Here is a 22,884-nt window from a genome sequence, read left to right on the forward strand (position 1 = left end):
TATCAGTGCAGTGAACTCCTCTGGAAGTATTACCAGAGATCTGCCTTTTCATTGGCAACTGTGAATTCCCAATTTCTGTTTATTCTGGTCACTGTGTACCCAGATTAAAATGAGCAAACTGTACTATGTTTTTTATGCTTTTTTCCCTTATGGATACATGAAGTCTGAACAGGAAGCATGACACAATGACAGGTGTGTTTTTATACTCTACATCCTCTCAATATATTTGGACAATTTTTGCACAAATGCACAAACATTAAAATACATATACAAACGCAAATCTGTTCCACAAACTCTCTTATAAATACTGCCACAAATGAAGAAAAACATTCAGTTTACAGTCATCGGCACTTTAAACGATATGATGAACATATGCAGAAATTCAGTAACCATAAGCTAATCATTTAGCCATTTTGACAACATTTGATAGTTTCTTATTTTTCATATACGTGGACAGCATTTCTACTTTAAACATCAAGCAGTATTTACAGCATCTCATTAGCAAAACTGATATGCAGACAAAAATAGATATATTGGTAGGCTATACCATCAAACAACTGCGATATATAATACTTTGGAAACAATTTTTTTTTTTACATTTTCACAATGTATATGAATACTGGTGAATTAATCTAAACCAGCTTTTGATTTTCTGTTCATTTTCCTTCCAGTTATTCTTGATACCTGACATAACTCTAGGGAAATTTGGGAGTATGCATGTAATCACATGTTCTTACAGATAACAAAAAAGAGGATTTAACAAGATCGCCCTCTTGTGGTGATAATACAATCTAGAGGTCTTTGTCAATGCTTCTAATCCTAACAAATTCCTAGAAATTTTTCACAAAGTTTTTGATACTATAAATATATAGCATTCCTTCTTATAACAAGCACCTTGTTCCTATAAAAACCACAGTGAGAGAGTTTCACATGTCTGGGCTTCCTAAGCTGCTGACCACAGTATGCTTTTGCTATCGGAGTGCATGGTTTATATTTAGACACTATCATCTGTACACCAGCCAGAGCAAACAGACCGCCGATAGGCCGACCGGCAGCTATGGGCACTTCTCGTGGAATCTCACAGTCTATGAACGGGATAAAGCAAAATGACAAGGCAAGATGAAGTCTGCGGGTTCTCAGGGACCGACAGGTTACAGCTCATTCTTACATCCTCTGGATCTCAAAGAGACGCACGTCGGTGTCGTACCAGATGGGCGGGTCCACATTACTACAGTGAAAAGACAATGTTAATTATGTATTAATGTAATTATGATTAAACTGCAATGTCATACTAACCGCAGGTAAATGACTCCCCACATGTACGTGCGAAACCACATAGCAGTTCCTGCATTGGCCTGGTATTTCCTGATAAGAATGGGATGGGGCACAGGCAGCAGACCCACTAGAGTGCCGTGCTGAAGAAACTTTAGGATCTCTGATTCATCCGTTAGACCCCTAATTTAAAACCATAATGTAATATTTCACAGCAGCAAATCAAACTACTGTACATGCAGCTATCAATGACAAACTCTTCTCTTACTTGTCAATGCAGATTTTTTCCACCTGTGGCACCAGTACTTGCAACAAGCGCATGATGGTCTGCAGTGGGAGTTTGCTCTTCCAGGACAGGACCTGTAATATGAGTGCAGACAACAGGTGAAGAGAGCTCTCGTGGGCTTTATTCATACTGGAAATGGTTAACTTAGGGTTGCTCTAAAAGTTGTAATGAAACTAAAGCACTGACAGACATTATCTTCTATATTGTGACTTTCATACGAGTTTAATGGTTTATCTCCAAAGAAAAACTTTTTATCCCTGTGTTCACCAAACCCATCTTGAGTGTTTGCTGCTAAAAAGCTAATTTTTTAGTTTCATCTGACCATAAAAGCCAGTCCCATTTAAAGTCATGTCTGATAACTGAATATGCTGGAGTTTGTTTTTGGATGAGCTAGGAGAATTTTTCTTGAAACCCTCCGAAACAACATGTGGTGATGTAGGTGCTGTTTGATTTTTTTTTTTTTTAAGGTTTTCTGACCCCAAGACTCAACTATTTTCTGCAATTCTCCAGCTGTGGTCCTTGGAGAGTCTTTAGCCACTCAAACTCTCCTCCTCACCGTGCATTAGGACGATATAGACACATGTCCTCTTCCAGGCAGTTTCGTAACATTTTATGTTGATTGGAAATTCTTAATTATTGCCCTGATGGTGGAAATGGGAATTTTCACTGCTCTAGCTCTTTTGTAAAAGTCACTTCACTAATTTGTGAAGCTCAATTATATTTTGCTGCACATCAGAAATATATTCTTTGGTTTTTCTTATTGTGATGGATGATTAAGGGAATTTGGGCTTTGTTTTCCCTCCTATTTATATTTCTGTGAAACAGGAAGCCACGGCTGGATAATTTAATGTTCATAATCCCCCTGGAGTTCTCAAAATTGTGAATTTGAATGGGAATATACTTCAGAGATATTTTACTCATAAGAATTTCTAGGGGTGCCAATAATTGTGGCCAATGTGTATTTGAGAAAAATATTCATTTCATATATATTATATAATAATATATAATATATATTTATATAATATAATATCATATATAATATAATATATATTTCCCCCCATTTTAAATTCTTACTCTCCAATGAAAGGTTAGATTTTTGTGAATTTTTTAAATAAAAGATCAAAAGGACTAACAATGCAGATTTATTTCCACAGACAGAAGTGATCATATTTACCAAGGGTACCAACAATTCTGACCACGTGTAAAAACCCAAATGTTACTTAATGATTATCAATATAAATTTTGGGCTTTTTACAACTTAATTTCACCTTAAACAAAAGCTAAATTAGTTATAAAATGAAAGTAGAACTTTCACCTAATATATAAAAAAAACTTTGTCAGTTTTATATTTTTTACTTACTATAGATAAAAACAAGTTCAAAAGACTTTTGTTTATCGCCATCTATTCAAAATAATCATCAGATTTCTGCTTTTCTTTTTATATCAGAAAGAAAAAAAACAAATACTACTCAACACAAATGCAAAAATTTATACTATAATCTACTGAGTCATTTTGATTCCTCGTTCAAGAGGTATGCACTTACATCATAAACGGTTAATAAAACAGGTTACATGCTCACTGCATGTTGTACTTGCCCAATCTATGTTATTAACCTGTTACAAATGCAAATAAGAAATTTAAGGGTTTATAAATGTAGAATGTGAAACTTCAAATTCCAACCCAGGAGCCAGAGTAAAGTATGAATTCTTTAAAACATGGAACAAGATAAACGGACTATATTACAGGACTAAGGTGACCCAAAGAGGAAAATTTGGACATTATTTACTCACCCTCATGTTGTTCCAAACCTGTTATTGACAAATCTTTATTTAGCCACTTCTGTGTTCCTTTACTGTTCCATGGAACATAGAGAATCGGAATAACGTGAGGGAGAGTAAATAATGACCATTTGCATTTATGGGTAAACAGTTTCTTAACACAGTGGTTAAAAATTACCCTTGTAGGACACTGATAAGAATGTGATGAGGAAGGTCTTCTTACCCAGTCTGGCTTAGGATTCCAGTGGCTGATGGCAGACGACGATGAGCTGGACAGACGTCTCCTTGCCATCTCTGCCTCAGTGTAGAAGACATCCTGGGAAGAAGCAACACTGTTACAACCTCCATTTGACGAGCTAATCTCAAATGCAATTATGTGCCTGCTCCTCTAACCTCATTTTCTCTTCCTGAGATGGACTCTGTGTCGCTGGTTCCAGCCGCAGCGCTGTGTTCAGGGGTTTGAGGGGGTTCTGTCAGTGGCACAGCTACCATAGTACCGTCTTCTGAAACCTGAGACTTCTCCGTCAGTTTATCGATGCCTGAAGAGAGTTAGCCTGTCTATCAAAACAACTCACACACAAAGTGCCACGGTCTCATAGATAGTAACTGGTCTTCACCAATACTAACATTTAGCATGCAGTACATGTAAACAAATCAATGAGCAAAGCTACCTGGTATGGCCACCAGACTGGTCTTCAGAGTGCCGGGCTCAGCAGGCACAGCTGGCCGTGAGCCCTCCATGGACACTGTCTCCTGCGAGCTGGTGCGAGAAATAGCGTCTGGAGATTTCCTCTTCCTCTGCAAGGCCTTCTGAATGGTGCTGGGGTCGGAGGGCAGGTTGGCCAGCTGGTGGAAGACGTTGCGCTTCCGAATGATGGCGTACACCAAATTACAATTACCTGATCAAAACATCATAAGAGTTGGGGTAAGGGAGGAAATTAATGGAAATTACTATCTCAGTGATCAAAGATGCTGGCCAAATTCGAGATACTGCAAAAGCGTCTACTTCGAAATGAAACTAAATTTTTTACGGCTGTCATGATTAGAGTTAAATGTGAAAATGAACGTCATACAGTGCTGTTGCGCTACGGCGTCCCGAGTTCGAATCCCGGCTCGAGGACCTTTTCAAACTCAGTTCCTGGAGGGCCGCAGCCCTGCAGAGTGTAGTTCCAACCCTGCTCCAACACACATACCATGTAGTTTTCAAATAAGCCTAAATGATTAGATTAGCTAGATCAGATGTGTTTAATTAGGGTTATATTTAAACTGTGCAGGGCTGTGGCCCTCCAAGAACGGAGTTTGACACGCTTGGTCTATAGTATTCTGACTGTATAAAGAAACTAGCAACATTTTAAGTATTTGGCATAAAACACAACACAGTTACTAAGGTAATTACAATAATTGCCCTTACGAAGGCAATAAATACCATTGGAAAACAATTCCAGATGTCAAATATTGTCCTTTAAATGGAAAAGTTTATTTATTTATCTGTTTGGAGGGTCACATCTTTATGTACATTTACATTTACTCATTTAGCAGACGCTTTTATGCACTTGCAATTGGGGAATACATCAAGCGATTCATCTTAAAGAGGCAAATAGACACAGGAAGTGCTCATAATACCAAGTTTCAAGCATTGTTCAATTAAGTAGCTAGACAGGGAAAGATAAAAGAAAGGAGAAAACAAAGGTTTTTTTTGTTTTTGTTTTTTAGGATGAAGTCAAATAGTGACGAAAGTATGTAACTTTTAGCAGCCAGACCACGACATGTACATTAATAATTTGCAAAAGTACCACATGGACTTCTATAAACAGATTTGGCAGAAAAGCAAGAGAATGTCTAAAACTCTCCTTCAAAATGAGAATTTATCTGGCAAAGATGAACGAGCGCATCGATCTTACCATCGAACTGGTACTGAATGATGTTATTGAAGGCCTCCAGCAAGAAGAAGACAAGATGGTGGTTCTGAGGTGCAGAAAACAGGAACCAGTTGGTGGAGAACGCCTCCAGGAGATGAAGGAGCTTGTTGGCCGCAACCATGGAAAGACTCTTCAGGTAGGGAGACACTAAACAAGGACAAGGTATTATGTGACAAAGCACGCAAAGAACACAGCGCTTGACTGTCAGGCACCAAACTACACAGATGAAATGTTTTTTACAGTAAGCATTCATTCGACATTAATCTTCAAATAAAGCCCTTTTTGATCTCAAGAAACCGACTGGACTTGTCCTCTTTGATGAAAATGACCTCACCCTAAATGGAATTATGGTCACCTCCAGTTTTTTTTTTTTTCTGGCGGAACAACAGATTACAATCTGAATCCAAGTAAAGCCCTGTGCAAACCCAGACACTCTTAATACTCACCATTCACCACAATAGTGAGCAGGCAGTCATAGAGAGGCTGTAAACGCTGATGGCCGCTCGTTATTATCTTGTGGAAAACCTTCAGACATAACCAGTTTTTAGAGGTTTAAAACAACTTATATGTTTCTATGGTTAAACCAGACACTTTCATGTGAATTGTAAAACTGAAGCAGATATGCGCCTCACCATGATGAGCAGGTCGGCGTGTGTCCCCGTGAACACAGGGATGTCCATAGGGACATGAAGCGAGTACGGCTTGTTCAGACGCACACCGAAGTTCCTCTCTCCACTCAGCAGCAGCAGAATGAAGACGCCGATGTGCATGAGACCGACCCGTGCTGAAGTTCAACACAACAACAACAACATCAAGAGCTCATTACAGAAGCCATTTACATAGACGGTAAAAAGGTATAGTACAGTAACAAAAACAGGCTGCTTCTAGGTTCAGTGAGACTGAAAAATGTTCATAAAAACTAAATAATTAATTTTTGATGTAAGAAACCTTTATAGGTGGACTTCAGGGGGAACAAATAACGTCCCCCTTAAAGGTATAGTTCACTCAAAAATGAAAGTTCTGTCATCATTTACACCCCTCATGTTGTTCCAAACCTGTAAGATTTCAGTTAATCTTTGAAAAATAAATGAATAAGGGGTCATGAACTGAGAAACCAAAATTCCCTTGACTGTGCAGTGCCAAGTTTCGGAAAAAAAAAAAACTGTCTTTGCATTGCCTTCCCTCTGATCCCGCAGGAAAGAGTGAATGAACTAAAAGTGAAAGATCTAGACTGCATCCGTAAGAACTCGGTTCTTTGTTCGCTTCATTTTGCAGCAGATTAATTTACAAACGAGGCACAATTCGACGCAGGATTTACAGAATGATTGAAATTAAAGACGATGCTGTGCCGACTATATTGGATCCGACACTGATGTGTGAATAACTGTTTTCATTAAGTGGTCACTATTACTTTTTCTGTTAAACACATATTTGATGCGAGTATTTATGATTTTTGACCTAAATCACAGGCAGTCATACACAACTATTAGCCAATCATAGCAGTGGGCGTTTACTTCCGGGTCTACAATCCGCCACACCTATTCAAACAGATCGTTCTGATGAGGGGGGTCAAAAACAGGACAGAAAATAGCCTATTATTACAAAATTATGTTGTTTTTTCATGTAAAAATCTTGATTGTTGACCTTAGAGAACAGTACAGTAAAATAAAAACACAGAGGCAACTCATGACCGCTTTAATGAAACCTGAGAAATTTCTGTCCACCCACTGAAAGTCCATTCTGACAAAACTGACACTACAAAATGTTCACATTGTAAAAGTAATCCATATGAATAGAGTAATTTATTCCAAGTATTCTGAAGAGACACGACTGCTTTCAAGTAATGATCAGATTTAATTTAGTCTTCTATTCACACATAAAATGTGAATAAATCTATAAATAAATACGGTAAATGGAAGCTCTTCCATGCTTGCTTGATGCACATGAAACAATGAGGTTTCTTCTTGTGTCGTTCAACTTCTGTTTACCATATTTGATGTGCTTTATGAATGTTTGTCGACCAATGTCTTTATGTGAATAAAAGCCTATAAATCTGTATAAAGCAATCATGGAGACTTGGAGTAAATCATTGGATTCATGTGATGTGCTTCTACAGTGTCAGTTTATACATTTTGGCTGCATAGACCTTAAATGGATAGGCAAAAATAATGAGGGAAGGACTGTTCTCTGAAGATGCATGGAAGTCTTAAGGGTTTGGAAAGACATGAGGGTGTGTAAATGATGACCGAATTTTCATTTTTGGGTGAACTGTCTTTAAAATCTTCCATTCGGCACACTAACATTGGTCGGCTCGGGCATCATTCAGGTAATACAGGATAGGCACTAATATGTCCAACACGTCGCTGCTCTTCAGCACAAAGAACAGGAATTTCTGCAACAGAAAAGGCAGGAAATATGTGTGAATTTTCACCGTCATTATTTGGAAATGACTGTAATTAAGCACCTAATCTCTTACTTTGTTGAAGTCACAGAGTTTCCAGAAGAGGACCAGCAGTTCCTGGTGAAACTGGATCTTTTTGGTTGAGTTGGGCAGGTATGTTTGAGAGAGTGGGTTGGTCAGCAGGCGCGCCAAACCTTTCAGCACAAAGTCGTAATCCTGCAGACACAAGGAAAACAGCTCAAACATCAAGAGAACAATGCAGTTTCTTCGTATTTTCTTGACATATGCTAAGATGAAGGCTCTCCATACCTCCTCCCTGTGAATTCTGGACAGGTAATTCACAAACAGGTTATTTGGACCAACAGACTATGAATAAAAAGAAAAAGAAAAAGAGAAGGTATAGCTCACACAATGACTATTAGACTATTATTATTCATTCTGTCTATCCCGATCCTTTGACTTTTATTGACATTCGCTGTATGTGAGTGGATGTTGTGTACATTATGGGGCGTGGTGTGCTTACATCCTGGTCTTCCATGCTGGAGGGGGAGGGCGGGCGGTACGGCTGTCCGCCCTCATGCTCCAGAGTCACTATGAGGATCTGTACAGCCTGCTCCACCAGCTGCTCACGGTAGTCAGAGAAGAGCAGGTGGTTGTAGGGGATCCCGTAGCCCACCGGGTCATATGCACACACCACGTTCAGCAGAGAGGTGAAGAGAGGCAGAGCATGTCTGAAACAAGCAGAGAGTGTCAATGTTTACAGCACTTTTATATTGCTGAAGACAATGTGAGTGGTGTTTGCCGACAGGGTTGGTATGGTGTTGCTAGGTATTGCTATGCATTTAGGGAGTTCTGCATGGTTGCCAGAACGATGTTAGTTTTATGCTAGGGTGTTCACTGCAAAAATTATTTCCTTACTCAGTGTTTTTATCTTATTATCCAGCACAAATTTGTAAACAAACGCTCACTGATGCTCCAGAAGGTAAAACAATGCATTAAGAGCCTGGGGATGAAAACTTTTTGAATTTGAAGAGCAGGGTAAATTTTACTTATTTTGTCTTCTGGGAAACATGTAACTATCTTCTTTAGGCTCTGAAGGGCAGCACTAAATGAAAAAAATATGATATTTAGACAAAATAAGAAAAATGTACACATCTCCATTCTGTTCAAAAGTTTTCACCCCCGGTTCTTAATGCATGTTTTTTCAAAAAAACACCCCTGCTATATAGAAGCCCAATAGAAACCATCACAGAAATTCAAATGTTTTCCACTAAAATACCATTATGAACCATTAGCTTTTTCAAGTAAAACCATTACAAAATTCCTTTTTGTAGTGTGTTTTGGACATTTTCCCAAAAGGATTGAACATCCCACCAATAGAATCCATCACATACCAGTAGACACCATTATAATTTCCATTAAAACCAACACAATTCCCATTATAACCATTACATTTTCTGTTGTGTTTTGGGCAGGGTTCTGTTTTTTTTTTTCAGCGGGGACAGCTGTGGATCATTCAGGTAACAACACAGTATTAAGAATTAAGGGGGTGTAAACTTTTGAACGGGGTCATTTTAGTTGAATTCAACTATTGTTTTCTGTTGTGGACTATATGTAAACATCTTTTATGCGAAATATCTTATTCAGGTCTGTACTAAATAAACAATAACATGAATTTTGCATGATCCCTCTTATTTTGGTAAAATAACATTTTGCAGATTCTGAAAGGGGGGGGGTATAAACTTTTGACCTCAACTGTATATCAACTGGCGGGTTTTTTTTGCATCAATTTTTGATACATTTTTCAGAAAACAAGACCCGATATCTTAAGTCATTTTCCCTCTTAAGTAAACATACCCAGATTTAAGAATGCACTGGAAAAATACTAAGTAAAAAAAAAAAATGTTTTGTAGTTTTCTTTTTTAGCGTGGCTGTGTTGGTTTGAAGTTAACATTAATAGTGTGATCTGAGTGGTTTTAGTGTAGGCTACTTCTACACGGTTGCTAGGATGTTGCTGGCTGTTTGCTAGATGGTTTTCTCCAGGCCCAAATCAAAAGCGCCCACACTGAAGTTTGCAACTAGAGTTTAATACTCAGGATTACAGGCTTAACTTAGCAAACAGCACTAGTAAGTCTCCGGGTGTTTAATTGGGGAGTGTTGTGTTTGTGCTCTCGTCTTTTGTGTGTCATACAGTGACTGACCTGTTTTCAGTGGAACAGAAGAAGGTGACCCAGGGGTTGAGAATAGTGTTATCAGATGTTGGCGGCAGATACATGGCCTCTGAGAAACAGGTGAGCAGTAACCTCAACAGCTCAGTCCTATAAACACACATACACACACAGAGGAGTGAAACATGCACCACTGGACGGTGAACACATATAAACTACTCAATTGATCTCTAAATAACTGATCTGAATCTCGAGTTTGGGTGGAAAAGCAGGTGCTGGCTTTTAAACGTCTTGTGTGGTTACTGATTAAAAGCTCACCATGGAAACTCACGTAAACACATGTGGCTGTGGGAACTGCTCTCACCTGTTGATATCGTGGATGTAGTTGAGAGGGGGCGACTGAGCGAAACCCACTCCAGCCTCCCAGATGTATTCACAGCTGTCCAGTGACTGCATGTCTTCAACCGAGTCCTGTACATGACAAACAGAAACTCAGCCTGAGATTGAATTTACTGTAACAGCATGGGATTAATTAACTAAGAACCTTTAATTACAAAACTGACATATTGTAAATTCTTAATAACGCTGTTAACCGGTTACCGTTTGAGGTTGAGTAACACTAATACATTTTTTATTCAATTCAATTCAATTTTTCTGAACCAAGATGGCGCCGAGCATGGCAGCCGTGTTGCGAGCTCCAAGAAAACTCTGCAGTTTTTCTTATGTTTTTTATGTTTTATTTGTTATTTTGTTGTTTCACGTGTTAGATGTTGTCAGTATAACTGTCTACGATAGACACACGCTTTTAAACATTGGTTCCTTCGTCGCGCAACGCAAACCGGACTTTGAGTTCCTGAACGCCGGCGCCTTGTTTACAGACACCGCATCAGAGCCCTTTGTCTGGGCTGCACGATCGCGACCGAAGAAACGCCGCCGGAAAAGGGGGAAGAGAGCCGGCGTCCTTGTCAGACTCAGACGCCGTCCCCTCCGACCTCCTCTCCCAACTATTTTGCTGGCTAACGTTCAGTCACTGGACAACAAACTCTGTGAACTGCGGGCACGCATCTCATACCAACGGGAAACAAGGGACTGCTGCATTATTTGCCTCACAGAAACCTGGATGTCGGCAGTGGTTCCAGACTCAGCCATCGAGCTCACGGGGTTCTCCGTGCACCGCTCGGACAGAACGAAAGAGCTCACAGGGAAAAGCAGAGGCGGGGGCGTCTGTTTCTTTATCAACAACTCGTGGTGTGATGAAAGGAACCTACACTCTATTAAATCCTCCTGCTCCCCTGATCTGGAATTTCATATGCTTCTGTGTCGACCATTCTGGCTACCGAGGGAATTTACAGCGATCATAATCACAGCTGTTTACATTCCCCCTCAAGCCAACACAGACCAGGCACTTAAGGAACTGTATGGGAATATAAGCGAGCAGGAAACCGCGTACCCAGATGCAGCGTTTATTGTTACGGGGGACTTCAACAAAGCCAACTTCAGAACAATAGCTCCAAAATACTTTCAACACATCACCATCAACACGCGTGGTGATCGTGTACTGGACCACTGCTACTCTCCATTCCGGGACGCCTACAAATCGCTCCCCTGCCCACCTTTCGGCAAATCGGACCACACTTCCGTTCTGCTCCTGCCTGCTTATAGGCAGAAACTGAAACGAGAAGCACCCGCCCTCAGGACAATTCAATGCTGGTCGGACCAATCAGACGCTATACTACAGGACTGTTTTGATCACGTGGACTGGGACATGTTCCGGGCAGCGTCTGATGACGACATAGAGGCGTACTCAGATACTGTAACGTGTTTCATCAGGAAGTGTGTAGAGGATGTAGTACCGACAAAAACAATCCGCATCTACCCCAACCAAAAACCGTGGATTAACAGCGATGTTCGAGCAGCCTTGTCAGCGCGGACATCTGCCTTTAAATCCGGAAACTCTGACGATCGCAAACAAGCCAGTTACGATCTCAGGAAATCAATCAATGCTGCCAAACGACAATATAAAAACAAAGTTGAAGAACAATTCAAAACCAACAACGCAAGAAGCATGTGGCAGGGTATCAACAACATCACAGATTTCAGAGGGAATAAACCAGCTACTGTGAACATTGCCGCCTCTGTACCGGACGAACTTAATAACTTTTATGCTCGTTTCGAGGCTCACAACACCGCCCACACAGAGCGCGCTCCCGCGGCTGTAGCAGAAGAGGCGAGCGCACTTTCCTTTTCTGTCGCAGATGTAACCCGATCCTTCCGACGGGTGAACATCCGCAAGGCTGTGGGTCCCGATGGCATCCCAGGCCGTGTGCTCCGAGCATGCGCATTCCAACTGGCCGGGGTTTTCACAGACATTTTTAACCTTTCCCTCTCTCTGTCTGTGGTTCCCGCATGCTTCAAAAAATCCACCATTGTGCCCATACCAAAGAAAAATAAAATCACATGCTTGAATGACTGGAGGCCCATTGCTCTGACACCCATCTTCAGCAAGTGCTTTGAGAAACTCATCAGAGACTACATCTGCTCTGTGCTGCCTGACTCACTGGATCCCCTACAATTTGCATATCGCAGAAACCGTTCCACAGACGATGCTATTGCCTTCACCCTGCACACTGCTCTCTCCCACCTGGAAAATAAGAACACCTATGTGAGAATGCTGTTTGTGGACTACAGCTCAGCATTCAATACCATAGTGCCTGCCACACTGGTTGAGAAGCTCCAGACTCTGGGACTAAACGGATCTCTGTGCAGCTGGATCCTGGACTTCCTGACAGGCAGATGTCAGGTGGTCAGAATGGGCAACAACACTTCATCCCCGCTGACCCTCAACACTGGTGCTCCTCAGGGCTGCGTCCTCAGCCCACTCCTGTACTCCCTGTACACACACGACTGTACAGCAACACACAGCTCCAACGTCATCGTCAAATTTGCTGACGACACAACGGTGATAGGCCTGATCACTGACAACGATGAGACGGCCTACAGAGAGGAGGTGAGAACCCTGACTAAATGGTGTCAAGAGAACCACCTCTCACTCAACATCGACAAGACCAAGGAGCTGGTGGTGGACTTCAGGAGACAGAGCAGAGAACACACACCCATCACCATCGACATGACACCTGTGGAGCGAGTAAACAGCTTCAAATTCCTCGGTGTTCACATCACTGAGGATCTCACATGGTCCGCTCATACAGATGCAGTGCTGAAGAAGACACACCAACGCCTCTTCTTCCTGAGACGGCTGAGGAAGTTTGGAATGAACCCCAGCATCCTCAGATCATTCTACACCTGCACTGTGGAGAGCATCCTGACAGGCTGCATCACCGCCTGGTTTGGAAACAGCACTGCTGGCAACCGCAAAGCTCTGCAAAGGGTCGTGCGAACTGCCCGTCACATTGTTGGAGGTGAGCTTCCCTCCCTCCAGGACATCTACACCAGGCGGTGTATAAAGAAAGCCCGGAGGATCATCAGTGACTCCAGCCACCCGTCCCACAGACTGCTCTCTCTGCTGCCCTCAGGAAGACGTCTCCGCAGCATCCGATCCCGCACTAGCCGACTGAGGGATAGCTTTTTTCCTCAGGCTATCAGGCTAATGAACAGTCAAAACTAATATACCTACAGCATAATCCCACCTTACAGTATACGCACTGCACTTTAATTCCACACAGTTCAAACTGGACTACCAGTACACTACTGCACAAATACAACAATCTTTTTGCCAGCACCGGATACCATCCAATGCACATCCATGACATTTGCACATCCGGTTTATATATAATCTGCTGCATCTTCGCATATTACTGTGTGTATATAACGTAGAATGTGTACTACATACTGTGTATAATGTGTATCGGTAACTGTATGTCTGTCTAATAGTACACTGTGTGTACTGAGTATATGTATGTGTATATTACACATTGTCATCTGTATAAGTCTGTACGTATGTATGGTAATGTCTATATGTAAATTGTTTTTGCAGTGTCTGGAGCACGCTCTCAAGAATTTCACTCACGAAGGCACACGTGCTGTGGTGATGTGACAATAAAAGTGATTTGATTTGATTTGATTAAAAACTTTGTTTGTCCCCGGGGGGCAATTTAAAGACACATTAAGCAGCATGTCAAGGAAAATAACACTTTTATAAACAGATATACACTCACCTAAAGGATTATTAGGAACACCTGTTCAATTTCTCATTAATGCAATTATCTAATCAACCAATCACATGGCAGTTGCTTCAATGCATTTAGGGGTGTGGTCCTGGTCAAGACAATCTCCTGAACTCCAAACTGAATGTCAGAATGGGAAAGAAAGGTGATTTAAGCAATTTTGAGCGTGGCATGGTTGTTGGTGCCAGACGGGCCGGTCTGAGTATTTCACAATCTGCTCAGTTACTGGGATTTTCACGCACAACCATTTCTAGGGTTTACAAAGAATGGTGTGAAAAGGGAAAAACATCAAGTATGCGGCAGTCCTGTGGGCGAAAATGCCTTGTTGATGCTAGAGGTCAGAGGACAATGGGCCGACTGATTCAAGCTGATAGAAGAGCAACTTTGACTGAAATAACCACTCGTTACAACCGAGATATGCAGCAAAGCATTCGTGAAGCCACAACACGCACAACCTTGAGGCGGATGGGCTACAACAGCAGAAGACCCCACCGGGTACCACTCATCTCCACTACAAATAGGAAAAAGAGGCTACAATTTGCACGAGCTCACCAAAATTGGACGGTTGAAGACTGGAAAAATGTTGCCTGGTCTGATGAGTCTCGATTTCTGTTGAGACATTCAGATGGTAGAGTCAGAATTTGGCGTAAACAGAATGAGAACATGGATCCATCATGCCTTGTTACCACTGTGCAGGCTGGTGGTGGTGGTGTAATGGTGTGGGGTAGTGTTGTCAAAAATATCGATACTGAAATATCTGAACGGTACCAATATTAACTTCCCGAAGTATCGATACACCGATACTAGCCGAGCTGTCACTTTCACTTCTCTCCAAAGGCGCGTGGACAAGCACCACACGTGACCGCACTCGTCTCCTTCACTCTGGTTAAATAGCAAAAGTGAAGTGAATAGAAAGATGACTGCTCTGGTTGTTAAAGAACACAGCAGGAGCGCTATCTGTAGGGATCTATGATCTCCGCGATGCAGAGACCGCGCACGGAATCCAGTCATAAAAACGGAATTTACAGTTTAATGCGGAATGTCACGGAATTTGTCAAAGTTTGGATGAATTAATCAAAAGTAGGTCATTACACTTAAATCAAATCGCGATATTGACTAGTATCTGTAAATATTAAGCTGCAAAAGTCGATTTAAATATGAATCCTGCATGTTCTGCGCATCTCTGTGTGAATGTGCTGCACGTGCGGTTTTGTTTACTTATGTGGCGTTCGCGGTGATTTCAGCGTCTGCCGTCTCAATGAGGACATAAATACATCAACAATATCTCCAGAACTGATCTGAAAGGCACTTTACGAGCATTTTACCATTTAATTTGAGTAAAACTAGCGTCATATCATACACACACTGAACTTTAAAAGTATTCTCGGCAACCCGTCAAAATAAAAGTTCAGTTTAACTTAGCCTATTAAAGACCGTGTGCCAGAAATAGGCTATATTACTATTTAGTAGAATATGTACATAATACTACTACTGTTAATTTTCTTTAAAGAAATAATCACAAAATATTTTAATTTTAATAGTAAATCCCCTTCATTTGCCAAAAATGTAAATGTTTAATTTTCATTAATTCAAATATAAATTAATTAAAATTGTTTTATGCCTTCATCTGATATCCAGTAAAATTTAAATACACAACACAGAATTTCTGAGAGGGAAAACACATTTCATAAGGCTACTGTAAGAATAAATAAAAATAGTTTGTATGCATTCAAATAATAGACATGCTAAAACACAGAATGTGGTAACAATAAAACATAAGGTGAGAAAAAAATAAAACATTTCATACGGCCCTAAACGTGTCATTTTTGTTACACTTTTAATAAATTAAATGTTAAATTGTATAATTTTCATGATTTTAATGAATTAGACATGCTTTTAGATTAATAGCATTTAATTTGACCATTAAAAAAAAAAAAAAAAAAAAGAGTCCAGAAAAATTAAAATGAAAAAAAAAAAAAAACGGAATCCAGAAAAATTAAAATGAAAAAATTTTAATGTAGAAAAAAATAAAACGGAATTTGGGGAAAAATAAAACGGATTTCATAGGGCCCTATATCTGGAAATATTTTGGTTATGAAGCAAATGAGAATATCAATTTTAATTAGTACATGTATTAGTAAACGTTAGTTTCAATTAACATTTAACAAAGATTAATAAATAAATCAACATATGCAGTACCTCAAGACATTTTTTTGTTCATGTAAAATATACCGCAAGTTCTCGACTTGTTACATTTATCTTTAAATTCAAAAAATTACCCCCTTAATATTGTGGCAGTTTTTTTCTCCGTGGTATCGAAAATGGTATCGAATATCGATATTTTTCAAGGTATCGTATCGAAGTTAGAAATTCCAGTATCGTGACAACACTAGTGTGGGGGATGTTTTCTTGGCACACTTTAGGCCCCTTAGTGCCAATTGGGCATTGTTTAAATGCCACGGCCTACCTGAGCATTGTTTCTGACCATGTCCATCCCTTTATGACCACCATGTACCCATCCTCTGATGGCTACTTCCAGCAGGATAATGCACCATGTCACAAAGCTCGAATCATTTCAAATTGGTTTCTTGAACATGACAATGAGTTCACTGTACTAAAATGGCCCCCACAGTCACCAGATCTCAACCCAATAGAGCATCTTTGGGATGTGGTGGAACGGGAGCTTCGTGCCCTGGATGTGCATCCCACAAATCTCCATCAACTGCAAGATGCTATCCTATCAATATAGGCTAACATTTCTAAAGAATGCTTTCAGCACCTTGTTGAATCAATGCCACGTAGAATTAAGGCAGTTCTGAAGGCGAAAGGGGGTCAAACACAGTATTAGTATGGTGTTCCTAATAATCCTTTAGGTGAGTGTATATGTATACATTTAAATAAATATATAAAATAAAATAAAACGCTATTCCTAGAGAATGTAAACATGTAACTGTATAAATATACACACACACATACAGTATATATAGAAGATCTGTATTTTAGTGCTTGAGGCTTAAAAAGTGGATATTTATGGAATAATAAATTTTTAAAAAGGTGCATTTTAAAATGAATTTAAAAATCATTGATAAAATGTATAGGTTCCTTTTTAAAGCTCTGCTTTAGCAATACCATCAAGCTTTCATTCTTTAAAAATTTAGATGTTGGACTACACAATCTAACGTTTACTTTTGTTACGACCCATTTTGACAGACAGACAGACAGAACTCACAGGTCTTCCTTTCTTGTGGCTCTGAACAGTGAAGTCTGGACAGAAGAGCAAGTCAGCCACACCCAATAAGAGAGACTCTGCCAGCGGACGGGCGCCTTCATCTTCATCCTCCATATCATCCATCTATGCAGAGACAAGCGTAAAAAAAAAATCACTAAAAATAAAAAATGGTACTTTGGTTACTTACCTTTTTTTTTTTTTATGTAATTTTAATGTATTATTTTTTATTTATACTGTATGCTTCACTTTGTTATAATGATTATTTGATGATAATATTTCAAATCTGACAATGTAGAAAAGGTTGGAATTGATTTTTAGGAATTTATATTTCACTCCGAGCAAAAAAACATCCACAACTAGGACATAACTCTTGATGAAAATGACAAAAATGTGCTAGTGTGAATACATCACCTTTGCTGAGGGAAATTGCGCTGAGTGCGCTTCATAATCCTACACTGCTATTTTTGAATGCACTTAAACACAACCTTGAAGTCACACTACTGAATATCAACCAGTTTTTGTAAATTACAAACAAGGAGGTGAGTAGCACTCAGTGGTCCTCCTCACCCCCGCTCTGCCAGCGCCAGGGATGGTGGACCAGAAGAAGCCTCTCCAGTCCTGGTCCTCAAAGATGTACGGCAGGATTCGAGAGAGCATACGAGCGCAGTTCAGCACAATCTGCTTCTCCTTCTCTGTGGGGCAGCCGGACTCGGCTCCCTGAACCAACTTCTCCACCGCCTGTGGGAACACACAGATACACTCATGACAAAACATACAGAAGACGGTATGAAGATGAACACCACACATCCACATACAGACCGGTCCATACATTTTTGGACACAGGCACAATTTTGTATTATTTTAGCTGCTGACCAAAAATATTCAAGTTACAGTTATATAATGAATATGAGCTTAAAGTGCACACTCTGAGCTTTACTTTGAGGGTATTCTCATCAAAATTGGAGGAAAGGTTAAGGAATGGATCTTTACATGTACCTCCCCCCTTTTTCAAGGGACCATAAGTAATTGGACAGTTGACTCAAAAGCTGTTTCATGGACAGGCGTGGACTATTCCTTCGTTATTCCTACATCAATTAAGCAGGTAAAAGGTCTGGAGTTGATTCTAAGTGTGCCGTTTGCATTTGGAAGCTGTTGCTGTGAACCCACAGCATGCGGTCAAAGGATCTCTCCATGCAAGTGAAACAGATGATTGTTAGGCTTCAAAAACAAAACAAATCCATCAGAGAGATAGCAGGAACATTAGGAGTGGCCAAATCAACATTTTGGTACATTCTGAGAAAAAAGAACACACTAGTGAGCTCAGCAACATAAAAAGGACTGGACGTCCACGGAGGACAACAGTGATGGATGGTCAGAGGATTCTCTTCATGGTAAAGAAAACCCCTTTCACAGCTTCCAGCCAAGAGAAGAACACTTTCCAGGAGGTAGTGTGTCACTGTCAAAGTCTTCAGCCAAGAGAAAACTTCACCAGAGCAAATAAAGAGGGTTCACCACAAGGTGCAAACAAGGCCAGATTAGACTTTGCCAAAAAACATCTAAAAAAAGCCAGACCACTTCTGTAAAAGCATTCTTTGGACTGAAATTAAGATCAAGCTGTACCAGAACGACTGGAAGAAAAAAAAAGTATGGAGAAGGCTTGGAACAGCTCATGATCCAAAGAATACAACATCATCTGTGAAACATGAGTGTGATACATGAGCATGGCTTCCGGTGGCACTGTGTTACTGGTGTTTATTGATAATGTGACAGAAGACAGAAGCAGAAGAATTCTGAAGTGTATAGGGATATACTCTCTGCCCAGATTCAGTCATATAGAGCATCACAAAGGAGGAAACCCAGTCTCTGGTGATGTCCATGAGCTCCAGACTTAAGGCAGTGATTGCCTGCAAAGGATTCTCAACAAAATATAAAAAAAATGAACATTTGATTTATGAATATATTTATTTGTCCAATTACATTTAAGCCCCTGAAAATGGGGGGACTGCGTATAAAAATGGTTGTAATTCCTAAGCATTTTATGTTATATTTTTGTTCAACCCTTGAATTAAATCTTAAGGTCTGCACTTCAATTTCATCTTTACTGATTTTTACTGAATTTCATTTTAATTCTATTCTGGTGGCATACAGAGCCGAAATTATGAAAACTGTGTCAGTGTCCAAATATATAAGGACCTGACTGTACATACAGTGATGCCAAAACATGTAGTTTCACGGTCAAACTAAAAAATATAAGAATGTTGAGTTTTTGAGCTTTGAAGTTTATTTACTTTTCTGCTTAGTAATACTAAGATTGAATGAATGCAGAAAGTACATCAGGAGGTTAAATTGAAAATAAAAACATAAAAGCAAGTTACAAATACTCATAGTCAAGAATACTATTCCAAATAATAATAAGATATACATGTAGATACTTATACTGTACATACACAACCACCCCTACACATACACAAATATGCACGCATGCATATACTGTACCCATATTCTAATAGATATACATACGCTCACATCCAATAAAAATAGAAATGTATTAGACATGTGCAGAAGTGCAATTAAAAAAAAGAGACCCTACGACCACCTTATATTCATTGAAATAAAGGTCTGATCATAAAATACAATCATATGTTGATAATATATGATGATTTGCCGCTAAAGAAACATTTCTGATTATTATCAGTGTTAAAAACAGTCATGCTGCTTAATATTTTAATAGAAAATTTAATACTTTAAGGATTCTTTGATGGACAAAAACTATTTATTTGAAATCTTTTGCAACTTTATAAAATCTTTAACATCTCTTTTGATTGCTTTAAAGAGTCCTTGCTGAATAAAAGTCTAAATTATTATTATTATTTTTTTTAAATTAGTGACCCCAAATTTTTGAATGGCAGTGTATACTTAACCATACATCTATAAAACTATATATAAAAAAAAATTCTTTAAACTAAATGACATCCACTTTGATGTCCTTTTGTTATTCAGATAAGTGTCAAATACATTTGGGGCCACCGTGAAACTAAACAGAGTACATGTGCATACAAGTTAAATCATTTTTAAACAGTGCTACACAATCTAATCTCTTTACTTATGGTCTGATGTCATGCTTTTATTCCTTCAGTAGCTACCCAGTAAAGCAACACATCTCTCGTTCTCTCTTTTGTAAACTCCTCTGGCAGGATGCGCACTTGAAGACTACGAAGATTTCTAATCATGTTTTCTTTCTGATGGGCAGTCTCAAACAGGAAGCCCTGGGATTGAGACAGGAAGGGGAAAGCGCCAGCTGTTTTCCTGTCCCACCAACAACTTTAAACTCACACAGTCACTGCCTATTATTGATGAGGCACTTTCTCTAATGACTGAAGCAATGTTAATGCTACACGTATGTAACAGGTGTCATATTGAAGGCTACCTTATAGCACAGTGTTGCCAGATTGGAGGGGGATTCCTCCCGGACGGCTCGGATCTCAGCGGCGGGCAGCAGGGCAAACACATCCTGCACGGTGGTAGCAGTATCAGACCAAAACTGATCCCAGAAAGCATCATCTGTGGCTTCCACGGGCTAGGGGTGGGTGAAGAGGATATGCTTTTAATGCATATGTAAATAATTTTAACACACACACACCAGACTGAAGTAACAGCTGGGCTGATCCAAACACTGAATTCATAAATCGCATCAATATTTAATTAACAGTTATAAATAACAATGCAACCACGTTAACCCTGCAGAGAACAAGAAACGGGTGATCTTTTCATATTTCCAGTTAAAATCCTGTTTCAAAATTACAGTTTTGACATGTCAGGTAGTGACAGCAGCATCCTGTGGCGTGACATGGTATTATCCTCTAAAAATGGTATTAAACAACATTTTACTGCTTTTTATTATACATGCAGTTTTGTGAGCTCATACTACATAGAATATTTTTCAATAATATATTCCATTTTATTTCTCAACTACCCCTATACACTTATTATTAAAATATTTTGGATGACTTGACAATTAAAAACAAAATAAAATAAAGACCACGTCAGGAGGGGCGGGATCTAACATAAGTCGTCATTTCATTTTATGATTTCTACGTATACAAAACTTAAAAAACAACAAACAAAACTAAAATAATGGTGTATACCAAGATATAGAACTTTAGTTTACATTAATTTAGAGAGGTTTATACTTAAAACAGATGAAAGAAAATATACATAAAAAAAGAGTTATATTAAAGATATTGTCTCGCATGCAGTTTAGCGCTAAATTCATCTTGTTTAAAAAAAAAAAAAAAGGTTTAGCGCATACAAAAATTCAAAATGGATTCAAAAAATTTAACAAAATAAACAACCTTGTAATACATTATTACGATAGCATTAAAATTCTTGAAAAAAAAAGAGTTTCATATGAATGAGCAACATAACGCAGATATTTACATCTGCAGAAAAACACATGTACAGTCTTATTATGGGCACAAGCATCATTATTCTGCTGACTGAGCAGCGCAGCCATATGAAGACTAGATTCTGCTTTTATTTCAGTGATTATGTGAGATGTGAGATGTGAGGTGTTGCAGAGGTCTGGTCTCCATCTGGAAACACACAGGCGCTCCTAATAAAACACCGAAGACACAAACCTGTGTTTTTGTGGTCAGCTGTATCACCGCCTTCCTAAAATTCAGCTTCGAGTCCGTATTTCCCATTTTTCCTGATATGATGGTTTATTGATGAGGCTCTGCTCTAATCCTTATCACCTCCTCCTCTGCGTGTGTCATCTGCGGAGGCGCTAAAGACACAAACTTCCGGATAACAGGCCTACTATGGTCAGGGCTGCCTCATGAATATTAATTAGGCGGTGTGACGTCAGGCCAGTGGGCGTAGTTGATTGGCTAAACGGCAGACAGACAGTAAGCGGCCTTCAGCTCAGTCAGCTGTAGCCTTGATAACGCAGCAGGTTGCGTAACTAGAGGTTACCAAGCAACCCATATTCCAGATGCATAACTTAATTGAAGTAATAGCATTTCCGTTTTAATCAAATCTATGTGACAAAAAAAAAAAGAAAGAAAAGCATTTGACAAGGAACAAAGAAGGACAATTCTGATATGAATCAGATTCTGGAAAAATCTCACACTCTCATGAAAACCAACGCATTTTTACATTTTAATAATCAAATGTTTAGTCATCCAGCGTTAAAAAGAAACATCAGCTGTTATAAATGTGTCATACTGAGTCTTTATGCGAGTCAGAAAGGAAAACGGGCTTGTTTAATTTGACTCTTTAATGCCATATACATAAAAAGAAACCATACTTTTTAGCGTTTAAAAAAAGGCGTAATTCATTATGTTGAATCACTCTTGCCCTCAAAATAAATAAATATAAATAAATAAATAAAAAGCAGACTGTACAAGCATGTATTACTTTTCGTGTCTTCGTGTAACTGTAACCTACTTACCTATCATCTCTTAGCAAATTGTTATGTTTCTGTATACTTGTTTTATCCATGTGCATGTTTTTCAATGAATTAAATAAATAAATACATAAATACATAAACAATGGTATAGCAGCACGGACGACGAACCAGATAAAAGTAAAATATATATTTTCTCGGAGGAGCATCGGACGTGACGTATTCGCACGATCAGCCAA

At 39.4% G+C, this 22,884-nt stretch overlaps 1 protein-coding gene across 1 annotated transcript; it reads right to left on the bottom strand.

The window, feature by feature from the left end:
- Positions 1-202: 202 nt before the first annotated feature.
- On the bottom strand, positions 203-22,049 carry LOC306845280 (protein HID1-like). The gene is made up of 19 exons (XM_079377984.1): positions 21,876-22,049; positions 20,666-20,815; positions 17,806-17,976; positions 17,239-17,361; positions 10,190-10,296; positions 9,859-9,975; positions 8,181-8,388; positions 7,967-8,023; positions 7,733-7,873; positions 7,558-7,648; positions 5,889-6,040; positions 5,703-5,781; positions 5,239-5,403; positions 4,009-4,236; positions 3,731-3,876; positions 3,561-3,653; positions 1,541-1,632; positions 1,297-1,455; positions 203-1,228 (listed from the first exon to the last, which is right to left on the bottom strand). The coding sequence occupies exons 1-19, from the start codon at positions 21,939-21,941 to the stop codon at positions 1,165-1,167; spliced, it is 2,409 nt and encodes an 802-aa protein (XP_079234110.1). The 5' UTR covers positions 21,942-22,049; the 3' UTR covers positions 203-1,164.
- Between the last annotated feature and the right edge of the window lie 835 nt (positions 22,050-22,884).

This window comes from Barbus barbus (genome assembly GCF_936440315.1).
Source record: "Barbus barbus genome assembly, chromosome: 3".
Lineage (NCBI taxonomy): Eukaryota > Metazoa > Chordata > Actinopteri > Cypriniformes > Cyprinidae > Barbus > Barbus barbus.